Here is a 15,307-nt window from a genome sequence, read left to right on the forward strand (position 1 = left end):
CAGGCTCTCGGTACCCGTGGACACTGGCGGAGCTTATCAAAGGGTCAATCCTTCCCCATTGGGACAATATGGCACGTGTTCATGCTTACCCTAATAGGAACGGAATATTATCTTTCCACATACAATGGCTTTCTGCTTTCTATAATTCCATGCAGCTAGTAGCATATACTTGGATCTCTCTTGTATCCAGCAATGATCCAGCAATGATCGAAGTGGGCGGCAAGGGGTAAAAGGTAGACTTCAGCAAAGCCCACTAATGGGCCCAACCCTCAGGCCCAAAACCCAGCCCATTTGCGGGTTGGGCTGGGCTGGACTTTGAGCTTTGGGCTTTGTGGGCTTTGTGGGCTTTGCGGAAGTCTAGTAAAAGGCCCAACGTGTTGGCAGTATCCTCAGGGAAAGGGGATCTCCCAGCCGGTGTTAGCCTCTGATGCACTCAGTACCAATATATATCCCTACAACCTTGCACGGATATATATCATCGCGCACCCATAATCCTTCCAGTATTTTCAACATACCTACACACCATCAGCCTACTACCCCCAGCACTGTTTAACGGCCTTACTTACTAGTACCTAGGTAGGGTCCCTAAAGGTATTAGGGATGCCTAGATCCCCTCTATCCCACCCCGTAGCTATTGTCTTTATTTTGAACCCGCCTTACCAACATATATAAAACCGAGAGCCTACTATCACAGTACCCAGTGAGGGTCGTGATAGCCTCTTTAAGACCTACATTTCATCAAGAGTACCTACCTTTCATATAAGCATAGGGCTCACCGGCCTAATCCCACAGACGTCGAACGTTTCAACCCATCCAACATAGCCGTTTCGCCCAGAACCAATACAGTCTATACGCAGGAGATTATAGTAGTACTAATCCTATCCTTTTATAATTCTTTCTCGTACGCTCAGGGGTAGTAACCAGCAGGGGAAGGCACCCGCCCGGAGATGCTAGCAGCGCGCGACTTGAGCGAGCCGTATTTTTAAACCTGCTGTTCGGGCACAAGTTTACGCCCGAGAGCACCAACACCACAACAGACAGGTGAGCTAGCTGTGCATTCATCTCAAGTTCTAAACATGGAAAGACCTTCGAACATATTATTCAACGATGGTCAAATTGAATTGCTATATTTACTACAAGGAATATTTGCAAATACCGTCACAGTGTCAGGCAAGGTGACGTTTGAGAAACGCGTCAAAATTCAAAAGGAATACTGGAGAGTCGCCCCGGAACTTGCAATCGCTCTGGCTGTGGGATCCAACAGCACCGAGTTTTGCTGTTCTGGCGTATATGGCGCTTCGGTCTTAGGCACAAACATGGTATTCGTCACCATTCCACGGTGGAAGAAACGGAATGCCTTGCGGTGACGTGTCTGGCGTTTCTCACGATACTGTTTGAACTCGGCCTGCTCCAGCATAGCATACAAATAGCGTGGATGGACCACGATGGCCTGCGCCCCTTTCTGTCCGAAGCCAAATGAGGTGAGGGAGAAAGCCTTCAGGCCGGACGTTGTGATGCTACGGTTGGGGTAGACGATATAGTCGTTCTTCTCGAGGTGGCCGTCCACGCTGTCGAGATTGCGGTTACCTGGGATAATGCCGCTGTTGAGAGCTTGCAAGCCACCGTTGAGCATCCATGCTCCGGCGGCACCCTTGGGGTGACCTGTCAGATATTTCTGTGAGATGGCGAAGAGTGGATTGCCTGGTGTGCGACCGAGATGTTTCATCTGGGCTTCGAGAACAGCAGGCTCATTTTTATCGTTCATCACTGTACTGGTGCCGTGCAGAGTGACAAAGTCTAGGTCATCTAATTTAGCATGTTAAGTTAGATTGAATGAAGCGAAAGGGGGGAAGGGAGCAAGACGCACCAATGCCGAGACCAAAGACTGCCAGAGCCCCACGAATGGGCGAGATCGAAGTCTGACTTTTCCAAAAGTCATTGCCAAAGGTGTCCAGGGCTTCCTTGCGCTGGCGATTGGCCTCCTGCTCGACAAAGCGGAGATGGTGCTCACGCGCTTCGCTGTCTTCAAGATCTCCCATGGTCTCTACCTCTAAGTCGACTGACTCCTGAATCTGGACGAAACGTGCCGCCAGACGACGCTTGCGGTATCGCACATCTAACAGGGGGGAGGGAAAGCGGTTTGTTGGCTGCTCGCGTGCATTGGTCAGAATACCCTGCCCGGGCGCGGGCACTGATCGCCCAGTCTTGTCACTGGCGGTGCCGACCCAAGCAATAATACCTTGAATAGGCAGGCCAAGATCTAACGCCAACCGTGCAGAAGTGATGACCTCAATTCCACTTCCCTGTGATTCGACGAACCCGCTGCGGCTCTCTGCCGAGGGTCGCGACATCTCCTGGGGAAGTCGACCCTTTGTTGCTTCAGCAGCCGCATCTGTGGTTGCTTTCATATTGGCAAATTCTTCTGCCACAGCCTGGTTCATATCGTCATATCCTCCGACCAGGCAGATCTTGGCCCGTCCGGTCGCGATCGTCTCATATCCGGTTTCCAACGATTCGACTGATGTGGCACAGGCACCGACCGCCGTCCGGATGGGCCCAGAGGAGGATATGAGTAGCATGTTTACCCACGCGGCAGTAGTGTTAATAAAGGTCTCCTGGAGGATATCCTTCTGCACGTCTTTGTCCATGTATCGATCCTTGAACAACTTCTTCAGGGAATGAACACCCCCCAAGCCTGAACCAATACAGTTACCGAATTCTGAAACATGAATATACTGGTACAGCTCATACGGGTCGGTGATCCCGGACGCGATCAAAGCTTCTATCGTGCTTACCAAGGTGAAGAGGGTTCCACGGTCTACCTGGGCAACAATGTCATCAGGAATGCCGTACGTGCGTGCATCCCAACCTGTAGGGACCTGTCCTGCCACAGCATGGTCATAATTCAAGGCTTTGGGGATCATCAGGACGGCCCCCTTCTTCAGGTTGACCACACAACGCTCTCCGAGCGACAGGACATCAACATGTTTCTCGCCATGCTCGTTGACAAGTTGCTGCGCCACTTCGGGGGAAACCTCGAATTCCGGTAGGTCTTCCTCGAGAAGAATTTCTTGAAGCAATTGCCTTTTTCCAGCTGTCTCCTGTGCATCTAGTGTGGCCTCCACCAAACGGATCCCCGTATGGGCAAGAATATACTCTTCATAGCGAACCTTGATGTCGAGGTCTTGGACAGCCTTCTTGGTTTTCGCGTCCACCCATCCTGTATATTGTTGGCCGTCTAGGAGTCCATTGTAATGTGTGATCAAGCCCATCATCCAAGCCATCTCAATGCACCCTTCGAGTGACAGGCGTCCAGTAGCCTCCATCTGCCACCGAGTACGGGAGTTACCGAATGGTCCTATCTCGGAGAATCCAGTCACCACCACGACGCGATCCAGGTTCGCCATTCCAAGTAGCCTTTCCCGCAAGGCTTGGACTTCAATGTCTTCATCAGGTAATGGCGGGAATGTGAACGGGATATTTGCCAGGCGAGGCCGAGCAACCTCTTTGTCTTTTGCCTGGACACCCAAAATAGTGAGCTTCTCTTCAGCTTCCTTTTCTCGAGCCAAATTGGCACGAAGAGTACTTTGGTCGAAGATATCGCGGCGGACCTTATCCAGCGTGGCTCGAAGATTTGGAATGGCGTTCAGCCCTCCTGTGAGATCGGCATACAATGGCTGGACGTTGCATTCGCTGGCCAACTTGCGCGTCAGCAGCACCAGAATATACGCTGCCATCTCTGCTGTCGAGAAGGTTTGTACGCCATGAAGTTCGATGCCAGCGGCAACGATATTATTATCTGCCATGAGCCCCGTACCACGAGTCCATCCAATAACGGCACCGCAGATGGATAGATACGCAGACCAGCTCTCCGAGTGCCACTTTTCAAATAGTGATTCAAGCGCAAGCTTGGACTCGCCGTACAAGCCATCGTTACCAAAGGCACCGTGGTTTGGAGAAAGTGGCAGGATGACTTGGGTGGGTCGCGTGCGATACCCGCGGGCCTGCTTTTGTTTCTTGATGGCGCCCAGCAAACGTAAGGTGTTGGTAAGCATGATTCGGTGGGCAAGCTCCGAGCGCGAATCAATTTGGTCAATCTCTCGTCCAGACTCTGTAATTGCAGCGAAGGGGATTACATGGTCCAGGTCCCAGCCTAGCCCGGTATCTGCGAAAATGTGCTCTACAAGGCCTTCAAGATCTTGTTGACTGCCTTGGTTGAAGGGAGCGACGATGAGCTCGGAGCCCCGGGCGCCATGCTCGACGTAGAGGTTCTGGTAATAGCGGGTGGTAGAGGATGAATAACTGCTGGTAGTGATGACCACTTTGGCACCACCACTCAAAAGACCTTTCAGGACCTCGGCATTTATCGACCCTGCGCTGACTCCTGTCATCAGCACATTTTTGTTGACAAAAGTCACTCCTTCACTCCAAGAGGTTTGCACCTCCTCGCGGTACAATGTAGTCATCGGCTGGTTGATATGCCAAGATGACTGACCACGAGTCTTGATTGTGATCGGTGCAACAACCGGAGATTCGCCACGAGCGACTTCGGAATACTTGATATTGCCCTTCTCATCAATATCGGTGCTGGGGCCTTTGATTAGAGCATCGTAACTGGCAGCCAGAGGCTCAAACCGAGGGATGCGAGTTTTCTCGCAACGATCCAATAGGCGATGCACGGCCGCTTTGGCTTCAGGATACCGAGGTCCCCAGGCCAAAGATTCGTTGTTGGCTAGATAATTCAGCATGCGCACTAAGCGGGGACTAGATCGATTCGCAATGGCGTTGCTATATTTGGCATAATCCGCATCTGAGAAGTCACCACGCAGGATTCGATGAAAGAGGTCGAGGGTGTCTTGTAAGACCCAGTTCCAGCTTGAATGGAAACGTCGAAGCTTGGAGGCTGCCCAGAGAGGCCGAATGCCGGAAAGGAAGAAATCACCTACCTCCGCCGTGATGCCGTCCAATTGGTGCTGCAGCTCGGCCGTTGCTAGTTGTGCTTTCAGCGCCTCGTGGGCATCTTGCCTCAGGTCCTTTCCTAGGAGCCGTGCATACAGTTCCATTAAGGACTTCTTGAGCTTGGTCTGGTCCTTCACCACGGAGTCGAGGGCTGCACTGTCCACTGCAGTTGTGACTGTTACCGCAGTCGCCCCAGTTTGGGTGACGCCCAAAAGGTTGAGCCCGTGATCAGTGCCATATTGCTGCACAATTGTATCGAAGAAAGAGTGTGCATCTTTTTGGTCCGTCAACCTCGATGAGATTTGCGCCGTGCTTGCTCGCAGAAAGATTGCATCTTGACGACCTGGGCCCAGACCCCATCGGGACTTCAAATAATCACGAACATCCCCACTGGAAAAGCCAGAGGGAAGCTTCTGCGCGAAGACCTTGGACAATAGACCAGTTGAAACTTTGCGCAACTGCCCCGAGAAAGAGGGCGCAGATTGTAGCAGGTTTGCCAACTCATCAAGAGACATATCCTCTGGCTTTTCCGGGAGCGAGCCGAACTCGGCATCGAGGTCCCCAACAATCTCATTCTCCATTGTTGATCGACCTGCATTACGATTAGTATCATCATTGCGTCTTTCTAACCGAGCAAGTCACATACCATTGGCTAGAGCCTTGATTGTTTTCATTGTTGCCAGTTCACCATGACTCTTTCGTAGCTTTCCTGCGACGATAGCAACCAGGATCTCCTTTGCATCAATTTGAGCGTCCGGGATCGGGGCAGCATTGGCGATCTGCGTTGAGGCGGTGACTCTCAGTTGAGCTTCAGAAGACTCCGCCGTTTGGAGGCCGTTCACAGTAACTTGGGCAGTTGTGGCCGCTTCGGTCACAGTTGACTTGGTGGGTGTTTCGATCTTCTTCGTTTTTTCTGGGGTTGCCACTGTACCTGCCTCTAACAAATACTGAATCTCTTGTGCATTTTGCGCATAAGAAAGAAACCGTCGAGTGATGTTGCGAGCCGCATCTTGGGATTTGAGGTGTCGAGCGACAGTATTCTTGAGCATGCTGGTGAGGACATCGGCGGGTCCGATTTCGACGAAGCGCTCAACATTATGCTCTTTGAGGAGGACATCTTGCGTCGCAATCCTATTCAATGTTAACAAACCCAAGGCTCATTCTTCGTTGCTTTCTCGGTGACTGCGGCTTACCATTGGACCGGAGACGCAAATTGATGGCTATCGTATGCAGTCCTGCTGTCAGCGACATTATACTATGATGAGATATTTCGAGGACTATCACTCACGCCAGCAACTCAACCAAGAGCAGATATGCTAGTTGTTGCCCAACCTGGGGCTGCATTGTTGTCTGCGACATTTCTTAGGAATCGCACTGACGTCTACGATTATTTCTTGTGAACTAGATGCGTAGAGAATCCACTATTTAGGTCAATCTACATATTTCCCGGCTAGAAGCTCTTGCTATGTGTTTTGGGCCCTTCTTTGCAATGCCCCGTCGGGTTTAGCTATTATCGGCAACAGCCCAGGGCCTACCATGTGGTCAGCCACCGGACCCTCAAGCCATGTGCTCAGAACACGATCCAACATCATCATGCAGAGCGGTTCGCATATTTTAGCCCCATACTCGTAATAGATATGACACTAGCTGCTCACAGTGCATGATGATGCTACATCACTTAGCGCCAAATAATTAGGGCTTACATGGGTGGAGACAGGGCTGAATCTGTGCTTATCCTGGTTCTGCATCAGGTACCACCAACAAACACAATGGATTAGTTGAAAGGGCATCGGAGAATTATGGGCTAACTCGAGGCCGAAACGGTCCTAAATATTTCTGGCATAGTATCCAAAGTCGTATGGTGTGGCTTAATTACTCCAGAGAAATCAGCCACTCTCCGTCGTAGTAATTTTATTATAGTCAGCGCCCTGATCCAGCGGGATCTCAGACGTTTTCTATACTCGCAGATTGTAGACATATTTCCAGAGTCTAGTAATCATTTATCGTTTGCCATGATTGCAGTCGAACGACTGAGGGAAGCTCCTCTCGTGATTTTGGTCAAGGCTGTTCCTCTTGCCCTTGTAGCTTATGTGAGCTCCTTTCATGATCGTCATTAGCAGACTTGTGTGTTCTAACTATTCATATTTTCTAAAGGGACTTGCCATCATCGTCTACCGCATATGGTTCCATCCTCTTGCCAAATTCCCCGGGCCTGTCTTGGCCAAAGTCACGAACCTCTATGGCGGATACTATGCATGGAGGGGAGATCTGCATCTTGATATGATGCGTTGTCACGAGAAATACGGTTCGAAGCGATCCTCTTATGCTGTGGTGCTTTCATGCTGACCTGCTGCGTGATAGGCGATATTGTTCGATACGCACCCAATCGCGTTCTGTTCAATAGCAACACTGGCTTGAAAGGTAAATGATCCATCGACACATCTTTTTATGTACCTTTTGCTGAGCGTCTGCTATGTTGCAGAGATCTATGCATTCACAAAGCAAGTTCAGAAGTCGGCCGCCTACGGGGCCATGGTTCATCGGGCTCCCAATACTCTTACCCTGATTGACAAGAAACAACACGGTCGCAAACGCCGTACTATCGCCCAGGGATTTGGAGACAATGCTCTCCGTGGGTTTGAGGATACTATCATGGGCCTGGTGCGCACATTTTGTGATACGCTGGTCCAAGACACTTCGGCAGGCGAATGGTCTTCTCCGCAGAACATGGCCAAGTGGTGTATGTCTTCTTTGTTTGTCAAATTTCGTGGTCGGATACAGCGGACTAATAACCATCAGCAAACTACCTGACTTTCGATATCATGTCTAGCGTGATTTTTGGTGAGAGCTTCGATCTCATCGGCAGTCCTGAAAATCGACATATTGTCCAATCCATTGAAGACTCCAATGTGCGGACAGGAGTTCTCCTTCAAGCAGGCGAGTTGTCCACTCGCCGCCTTGACCGCAAACTATTCCCCGAGGCCATTGCTGGCCGTAACATTTTCATTCGCTTCGTTAACCAGCTGCTAAAGAAGCGAATGTCAGTCAAACCCCTGAAGCGTAATGACGTTTTCTCGTTCTTGCTCGATGCAGTGGATCCGGAGACAAAACAGAGCTTTACCCCAGCTGAGATTGGAGCGGAGAGCACTACTATGATCGTGGCTGGTATGTAGCTCCCCTGAACATTCCTATGCTACTCTGGTCATACACTAATCTTGCGCACATACAGGATCCGATACCACTTCCACGGCTATTGCATCAATCTTCTTCTACCTCTGCCGTTACCCTGATATCTACGAGAGAGTCAAGACCGAGGTTCGCGCTGTGTTCCCTGATCCCAATGATGTCAGCCTCGGAGCTGGTCTCACCGAATGTGTATTCCTTCGTGCATGTATTGATGAGACTCTACGTATGTCTCCTCCGGCCAGCAGCTCATTGTGGCGCGAGGTGATTCAGGATGGTGTTGTGATTGACGGGCATGTAATTCCTCGCGGCTATGATGTTGGCACTTGCATTTATGCTGTCCATCATAATGCCGAGTACTATCCGCAGCCATTCGAGTATCGCCCTGATCGTTGGCTCGACGAGCCCGATAAGGTCCAACTTGCTCGTTCCGCATTTACACCCTTCTCAATTGGGCCCCGAAGTTGCTTGGGCAAAGGATTGGCCCTGACTGAGTTGTCTTTGACCATGGCCTATCTGTTATCCAAGTATGATTTCCGTCCTGCACCGGGCACCGAACATGTGGGCGGCGGTTCGGCTTCTCAGGGCCCCGGACGAAGCCGTGAGGGGGAGTATCAACTTCATGATCATGTCACGGCGGCAAAGAATGGGCCAATTGTGCAGCTCCGCTTACGCCAGTAAGCAAGATGTGTTGTTAGACAGAAGAATGAGGATTTAAAAGATAATATGGCGAGATCGAATGAATTGAATGAAATCGTGTTTGCACAGAGCCTTTATGCGTTGACTTCGCCATCTTCCCGGTATTGCAGGTGAAACTTGGCATGCGGTCTGATGTCTTTGTCTTAGACAATTGTTATTGAATATATGCGTAGTCACCCAGGCCCTTACCTCGTTGTCACCTAACTTGATTTGTAAGTCCAAAGTACGTTACACCTTCTGAGAATAAACTTGGCACTAAGGAATATCCCAAATGTTGTTTCTATTGTGAAGACTTTCTTTACTCGGACATTTGGAAAGAACATTGCGGAAAATTCCCACATCTTGACACTTGAGCTCTTTCGCTTGAGAGCGGGCAATTTCAACTTAGCGGCCCTGAGTCTCTCATGATATGTAATTGACGTTCTCTTATTTACTCTTGCACAACTCCATCAAGTACTTGCTTCACCTCATGACACAATTCCAGGCTATCCTCCCTGTCACCGCGCTGAAGACTTGTCAACTCTGCATACAGCTTTTGACAGACTGGGCCAGCAGCGCTCTCAGTTGTGTAAACAAAGTAGTCCCCGCGCGACTGGTGGGTGATCGAGCGAATAGGAACCAAGCAAGCGGCGGTTCCCACGGCCATCACTTCACTAAAGGTCGACAATTCAGCGTATTTGACCTGGTCATCATTAGCCAGCTATCTGGTAAGAGATAGGAAACCAAAACTAACCGTGCGATGCTCCACTTGATAACCCAACCCTTTTCCAATCGCCATCAAACTATCCGAGGTCACGCTGTTGATGATATTATCACTCTTCGGCACGACCAAGACCACTTGCTCCGCTCCCCCTTCCTGTTGAATGATCTTGACGCCCATGAACCCCGAGGTTGAGAACTCATCAATGTCCTCCCCGGTTTTGCTATCCAGATGCAACGTCATCGGAAATCCCGCTTTCATCGCGTGTTTGGACCACTTCATCACGGGCGCGTAATTACCTCCGATCTTAGCATGCCCGGTCCCCTTGGGAGCTGCCCGATCAAACTCTTCCAAAGTCACTGCCGGCAGCGGTGCCGTTCCATGGTAACTACTAAATGGCTGGACATAAACACACAACGTGTACTCAGCCGGTGGCGTGAGGGCCAAGTGCCCGCTGGATCCGAACAGCACGGGCCTGATGTACAGGGCTGCACCACTCTCATAGGGGGGAACCCACTCGGCATTGTACACGACGGCTGCATTGACGGCAGCAATGAAATGGTCTATAGGGACAGGTGGAATTGATACCACATCTGCCGAGTGCTGCATACGCGCGGCATGGAAGGCTGGGCGGAAGATTTGGATCTTGCCGCTCTGGGTGCGGTAGGCTAATTGGGGTTGTTAGGATGTTTGGACTGATTGTTATGAGCCTGACGTCCCATAAGTACCTTTTAGACCCTCGTACACCTGCTGGCCATAGTTCAGGGCGGTTGAGAGTCCGTGCACTCGTAGATAGGGATCCTCGATGAATTTGGGTGCTGTCCACTTGCCCTTTTCGACCGAATAGGTTGATTCGATGTGGCCATTGACTAGGAAGGTAATAATCGATTAGGTTCATTTTGAAGAAATTATAGCAAGGTGAATAATCTTTGGAGAGGCACTCACCCATATCGGTCACAGCCAGACCTAATTTGGTCCATTCTACATTGTGTTAATGTCTTTACTAAAATTGCTATACATATTTAAGCACTTGTACTAACCAACATTGGGCGCAGGGGCTGTCGGGAAAGTCATCCTAGCAATTAGAAGCCAATATCGTCCAATTTGAAAGATTGGTGAAGAGACGGGTACAGATAGAGTAAATTATTTCAAGGGTCCCGTTAGGTATCAGACTCTTCAGCCAATTTTATGAGGTCTTCTGCCAATAGTTTCATTATTTAATTTCGCGGGGCTTACTTCCAACCTTGGAAGGTTCCACTCGTTCTTGTCAGCAACGCAGCCACGCGGTCCTTTCTCACATTGCATATACCTCCCGCCGCTACTGCAACCTCACTCTTCTAAGATTCAGTAGATGCAGCACTATGCAGCATCAGCACAAGAGGCTCGGGTAAAATTCCCCGGGAAAGCCAACCGTCGCTACATCTTCCCAATGCGCCTTCAATCTCGCCCTCGCCCCCAACATTTGGGGGCGGTAACTTCCCACTGCTCACCTGGACTCGTTTTGGGTGACTCAAATGGCGAAAGATATACATGGTAGCTGCGTAGAAATACTCTTTTTCCTGTCCAATTCAATACTCTACACACAGGTTAAATAGTAAGTCCAGTGTCCCTAGCGGCAATAGTAGTCGTCCGCGGACGAGAGCGGCATCATCGGAATCAGACATTCTCTCCCTATCCTTCACTTTCCCATTCCCTCTTCACACTACACAGGATATCAGCTCCAGTCATGCAAGGAGACCACGGCTCGTCTAATGCATACAGTCTGATTCTGCCTGTGAGTAGATTTGATCCCCTGCTTATCTGCTCATGACTGAAACAGATAGAACTTGGTGGTCGAGACCTTCTAAACCTAAGGCTATGCACGAGTTTCGTGGCAGCCTGATGCAAGCCGAAATCGAGACTATTTGGCCCTCTCCTCATACAAAGTGGCACCATGACAACCTGGCCGGCTCAGCAGACTGGGCAGCTATCACTAATAATTCTATGTCCGAGTCAGAGTTATACATAGCCCTGCCCGGTGCCCCGCAAGACGATATTCCTTTCTACTCCGAAACTTACTCCATTGTATGTCACTTGCTTTTTGGCTTTTTCTTTCGCCCTTGCTCTTGTACTTTGCTCTGTGACGCCGATGAAGTGACTTTATCGATTAACTCTTTATAGGACGAATGCCCCATGCCCACTCAATCTGACCCGGCACTCCTTTCATCTCTCCCTCCCACCCCACCATCCAGTCAAGTCAATCCTCCCACAGCAGGTTCACAGCCACAGCCACACCATCCCAGTCCCATGTCCAAAAAGCCAGATCGTAGTCCACCCTGCTGTTCTGCTCATGAGCGCATGCTTCATCAACAGCGCTCACGCGGCGCCAGTATCAATATTCAGAACGCCAGCGGCCAGACCCCGCTGCATATCGCTGCTCAACAAGGCAACCTTGGCACTGTACGGCTCTTACTCGCCTCAGATATGATCGACGTGAACGTTCAGGACCGATGCGGAGCCACTGCATTGCATCTGGCGAGTGAGAACGGGCATGTTGCGGTAGTGAGCTTGTTAGTGGCACATAATGCCCGATTGGATGTAAGGGCAACAAGCGTGTGATGAGTTGATATTCTTATCAGGACCTTTGGTGGGGCAACGCCCTGGACCATCTTGATCGTCAGGATTGCCTGTTTGGGTTGAAATGATGGCTGCTAGGGAACAAAAAATGTACTTAGTAGGTATACCTAAGAAATATAGATACAACCTTCATGTTTAGCTATTAGTGCCCAGATGAAAATGAAACCCCAGACTTCAAGTCCACGGCGGTCGCAGAGAGGTAAAACAAAGATCCAAAGCTTCTCCCCAACCTAAATTTCCACCACCTTTCCATCCAATCAATTTTAATGTCATAAATGTGCTGTTGTTGTGAAAAACATCAATATGAAGTTAGATAATGCTAGGGCTTACGACCTCATATAGGTAGTCAGAACAGTCTTATCCTAATCTTGGAACTTGAATTGCCATTGACCTTGAAAATTGATATAATTAGATATGTAGGTATTTTCTCGGATTTGCATCTTATCCATAAGGTACTCGCTTAGATATCCTACTATCTCGTGGCTATTGCGTTGTTGCCAGTGACTAAAACAGCGATTGGGGGGGTCTCTGGATATATATTATCGGCGCCATGAGTTGCCCAGGTGCATCTGTAACTCCACCATCCACAAGTATTTAAAGCACTTGATAATTCAGATTTACGCACTGATTGATAAATGACGCTCGTTCTGCACCTTCTTTTAAGCAAAAGTAACTCGTGCGCAGTTGAAAAAAAAGAAAAGAAAAGAAACATCTAAGGAATACGGGTGAGGTGCTGAAAGGCGGTGCACTATAGCAGAAAAGTATGGCAACACGACCATTTCTTTCCCAACACCAGTGTATCACACGCGTTCTTGCTTAGATGCGACTACTTATCTACGTGTCTCGTTCACCGAAACCATTATCAAGTATTATCATTAAGCTGAGCTTGCACATATCTCTATATGAACCTCGATCTTCTAAGCTTTCATGAAATAAAAAAAGTCTAGGTTGAATAGCCTAGCCGCTTTCTACACGGTTAAGTAACGGGCCCGTACCACATGTAAATCTTTTCCTCCAGCTGTCGCTTGATACGCCCGGAGGATCGAGTGAGCCACCACGATAGACTGGGATCGGTCTCCGCCAGGGAGCCCCAGAGCGAAACGTGGTCTTCCCGAATGCGGTCCCAGAATCGCTGAGCCACGCCATTATGCCAATCCAAGTGGGAGATGGAAAACAAGGCGAGCTCTGATATATTTCCGATGATACTATCCCGGGATGTGGCCATGGACCGTGGAGCATATGCCTCCGCATCACCCGATGGCAGCGATGGAGCAAATTGCCATGGGAACGATGCTTGCGTGAAAACAAGCGCGAGGTTATTGACTGTCTGTTCTGGTGCTGGCGAGATCGGGTCGTGATCAAAGTAAGCGATGAAGTCTCTGGTCTCAAGCTGCGTTAGGAGTGCATCGATGTCAATGGCCCCATTGGAGATGACATGACGCTGAAGGGCGGTGCGAAGGGCCTCTCGTGAAGGAAAATCCTGGAGAGAGGTGGCAGACTGGACGATCTGTGGATTACGCAGTACCGTCCAGAGCGCGGGATCAGGAAAGATGGTGCTGCGCAAGGCCGTGGCCTCCCCTAGCATGATACTGGCATGAGGCCTGAGTTCGCGCGCTAGATCGTGCATCGCGGGAGAAGTAGCCATGAGTGCCGACAAGGAGGAGGGAGAGGTCTCGCGGACGAGAAAAATACTACGCAACGGTTGCAGTACTCGCGCCAATTGTGCAACGGCATCATGGGTGTCCAGCGCATACGTGCGAGACTCTGCAGATGAAGTGCCCAATGCTGCCACGACCGGTATATAGCCATTATGGATAGCGGACTTGATTCCCTGGGTGGCAATATCTGTCACATGGCCCTGATGGTAGGACATCGTGCCGTCAGATTCAGAGACGGCCGTAAATATACCAGAGGAGATGGGTCGTGTCTCGACATCCTGCTGCTCCAGGAGCGCGCTGAGCTGGTGGTTCGTCGTGCGGATGCGACATAGTTGATTCGGCTGATCGTTGGGCCCCTCCATTGTCGATATGGACGGAAGATCCAGGTCTAACTCACCATGTACGACAACAGGAAACAGACCGACTCTGCGTAGGAATGCTAGTGAGTCGGCCAGCTGTTCGAGCTGCTCGCGCACGGCGGTTCGCGGCGGAGAGAGTGAGTTCGGCCCGAGAGCGATTACGGCCAGAGATTCGCCCTGCGAAGGGTGAAACTGGCCGAGATACTGCTGTATGTGCTGTGTGGAGTCAATGAGACGTAGCAGTTGGGTTATTATCCCACGATTGGTATGCATGCAGGACCGCTGCCCTCTCGAAGACTGGACAGAGAGATAGCCCCAGCTGGCGCGAGTGGGGAGCCCGCAACGACCCAGCAATGGGGCCAGCATAGTGGAACAATTACCTCGACTCCAATGGCCAAGGTAAGCTGGCCGATTGCAGATAAATTAGGGGCTGAGTGGCCAGAGGATTCGTCGAGCTGGGCTTATACTAGTCAGGTGCTGGTAATGGCAGTCGTGCTCGCCTCATGTTTTGCGCACTCTGCACCATTGTCATCCAGAAATGTGGCGCATCTTGCTTTCCATTGACCCCCGGCCTGACCGTGACAGCAAACCCACAAAGAAAGTAAGCAGGGAATGTCAGATCTACCCGTGCCCGTGCATGCTGCACGGTGAGCTAAGCACGATCGTGCTCCACCCAACTACTGCACGATGAGCCGCTAGGTGAGATGTCAGAATTTAGTCGAAAATTAGCGTCGACCTAACCGTATCTGTGACCTTGACCCTCACCATGCAGCTTTTCCGCCCCTTGCAGCGCCGAGAGTCAGAAACGTGGGGGCCATGTGGCCTCTCGGTCTAGCCCTAAGCGGCTACAGATTGTATGACTACTGTATTACTGTTGCCAAGCGAGACTCTGGATGAGCGAAAGGCATTGTCCGATTCAGGAAAGCCTCCTCTAGTGACTGCCAGGTTGCGCGATTGTCCCCACACGCAACCTTATTGGTGGATGTAGTCGGTGCCTGCACGAAAGCATGCGATCGCGAATGCCAAAAAGTCGTGGGCATATCGCGAAGTAGTAACCTGTTCAAGAGTTAGCATCTCCCAGGCTTTCTGACTGCGCAAGTCTCGTCCGTCATTCTGCCCTACACTCTCGCGCT

The 15,307-nt window shown here is 50.4% G+C and overlaps 5 protein-coding genes across 5 annotated transcripts; 2 read left to right on the plus strand and 3 right to left on the minus strand.

Annotated features, from left to right (window-relative positions):
- Nucleotides 1-1,201: 1,201 nt before the first annotated feature.
- Nucleotides 1,202-6,318, minus strand: PGRI_073850 (Acyl transferase/acyl hydrolase/lysophospholipase; the record flags this gene model as incomplete). The annotated part of the gene is made up of 5 exons (XM_040795099.1): nt 1,202-1,806; nt 1,868-5,551; nt 5,606-6,090; nt 6,153-6,197; nt 6,248-6,318. The coding sequence occupies 5 exons, from the start codon at nt 6,316-6,318 to the stop codon at nt 1,202-1,204; spliced, it is 4,890 nt and encodes a 1,629-aa protein (XP_040652776.1).
- A 653-nt stretch (nt 6,319-6,971) lies between these two features.
- Nucleotides 6,972-8,823, plus strand: PGRI_073860 (cytochrome P450; the record flags this gene model as incomplete). The annotated part of the gene is made up of 6 exons (XM_040795100.1): nt 6,972-7,049; nt 7,114-7,264; nt 7,321-7,380; nt 7,442-7,699; nt 7,759-8,124; nt 8,189-8,823. The coding sequence occupies 6 exons, from the start codon at nt 6,972-6,974 to the stop codon at nt 8,821-8,823; spliced, it is 1,548 nt and encodes a 515-aa protein (XP_040652777.1).
- Nucleotides 8,824-9,271: 448 nt separating this feature from the next.
- Nucleotides 9,272-10,615, minus strand: PGRI_073870 (Branched-chain amino acid aminotransferase II; the record flags this gene model as incomplete). The annotated part of the gene is made up of 5 exons (XM_040795101.1): nt 9,272-9,523; nt 9,575-10,209; nt 10,270-10,410; nt 10,487-10,522; nt 10,582-10,615. 5 exons carry the CDS (start codon nt 10,613-10,615, stop codon nt 9,272-9,274), a joined length of 1,098 nt encoding a protein of 365 aa, XP_040652778.1.
- A 783-nt stretch (nt 10,616-11,398) lies between these two features.
- Nucleotides 11,399-12,225, plus strand: PGRI_073880 (ankyrin repeat domain-containing protein; the record flags this gene model as incomplete). The annotated part of the gene is made up of 3 exons (XM_040795102.1): nt 11,399-11,605; nt 11,702-12,082; nt 12,160-12,225. 3 exons carry the CDS (start codon nt 11,399-11,401, stop codon nt 12,223-12,225), a joined length of 654 nt encoding a protein of 217 aa, XP_040652779.1.
- Nucleotides 12,226-13,133: 908 nt separating this feature from the next.
- Nucleotides 13,134-14,540, minus strand: PGRI_073890 (Aspartate/glutamate/uridylate kinase; the record flags this gene model as incomplete). Its single annotated transcript, XM_040795103.1, has 1 exon — nt 13,134-14,540. The coding sequence occupies one exon, from the start codon at nt 14,538-14,540 to the stop codon at nt 13,134-13,136; it is 1,407 nt and encodes a 468-aa protein (XP_040652780.1).
- Nucleotides 14,541-15,307: the final 767 nt, after the last annotated feature.

The sequence above is a fragment of the Penicillium griseofulvum genome, assembly GCF_001561935.1.
Source record: "Penicillium griseofulvum strain PG3 chromosome Unknown contig_6, whole genome shotgun sequence".
NCBI lineage: Eukaryota > Fungi > Ascomycota > Eurotiomycetes > Eurotiales > Aspergillaceae > Penicillium > Penicillium griseofulvum.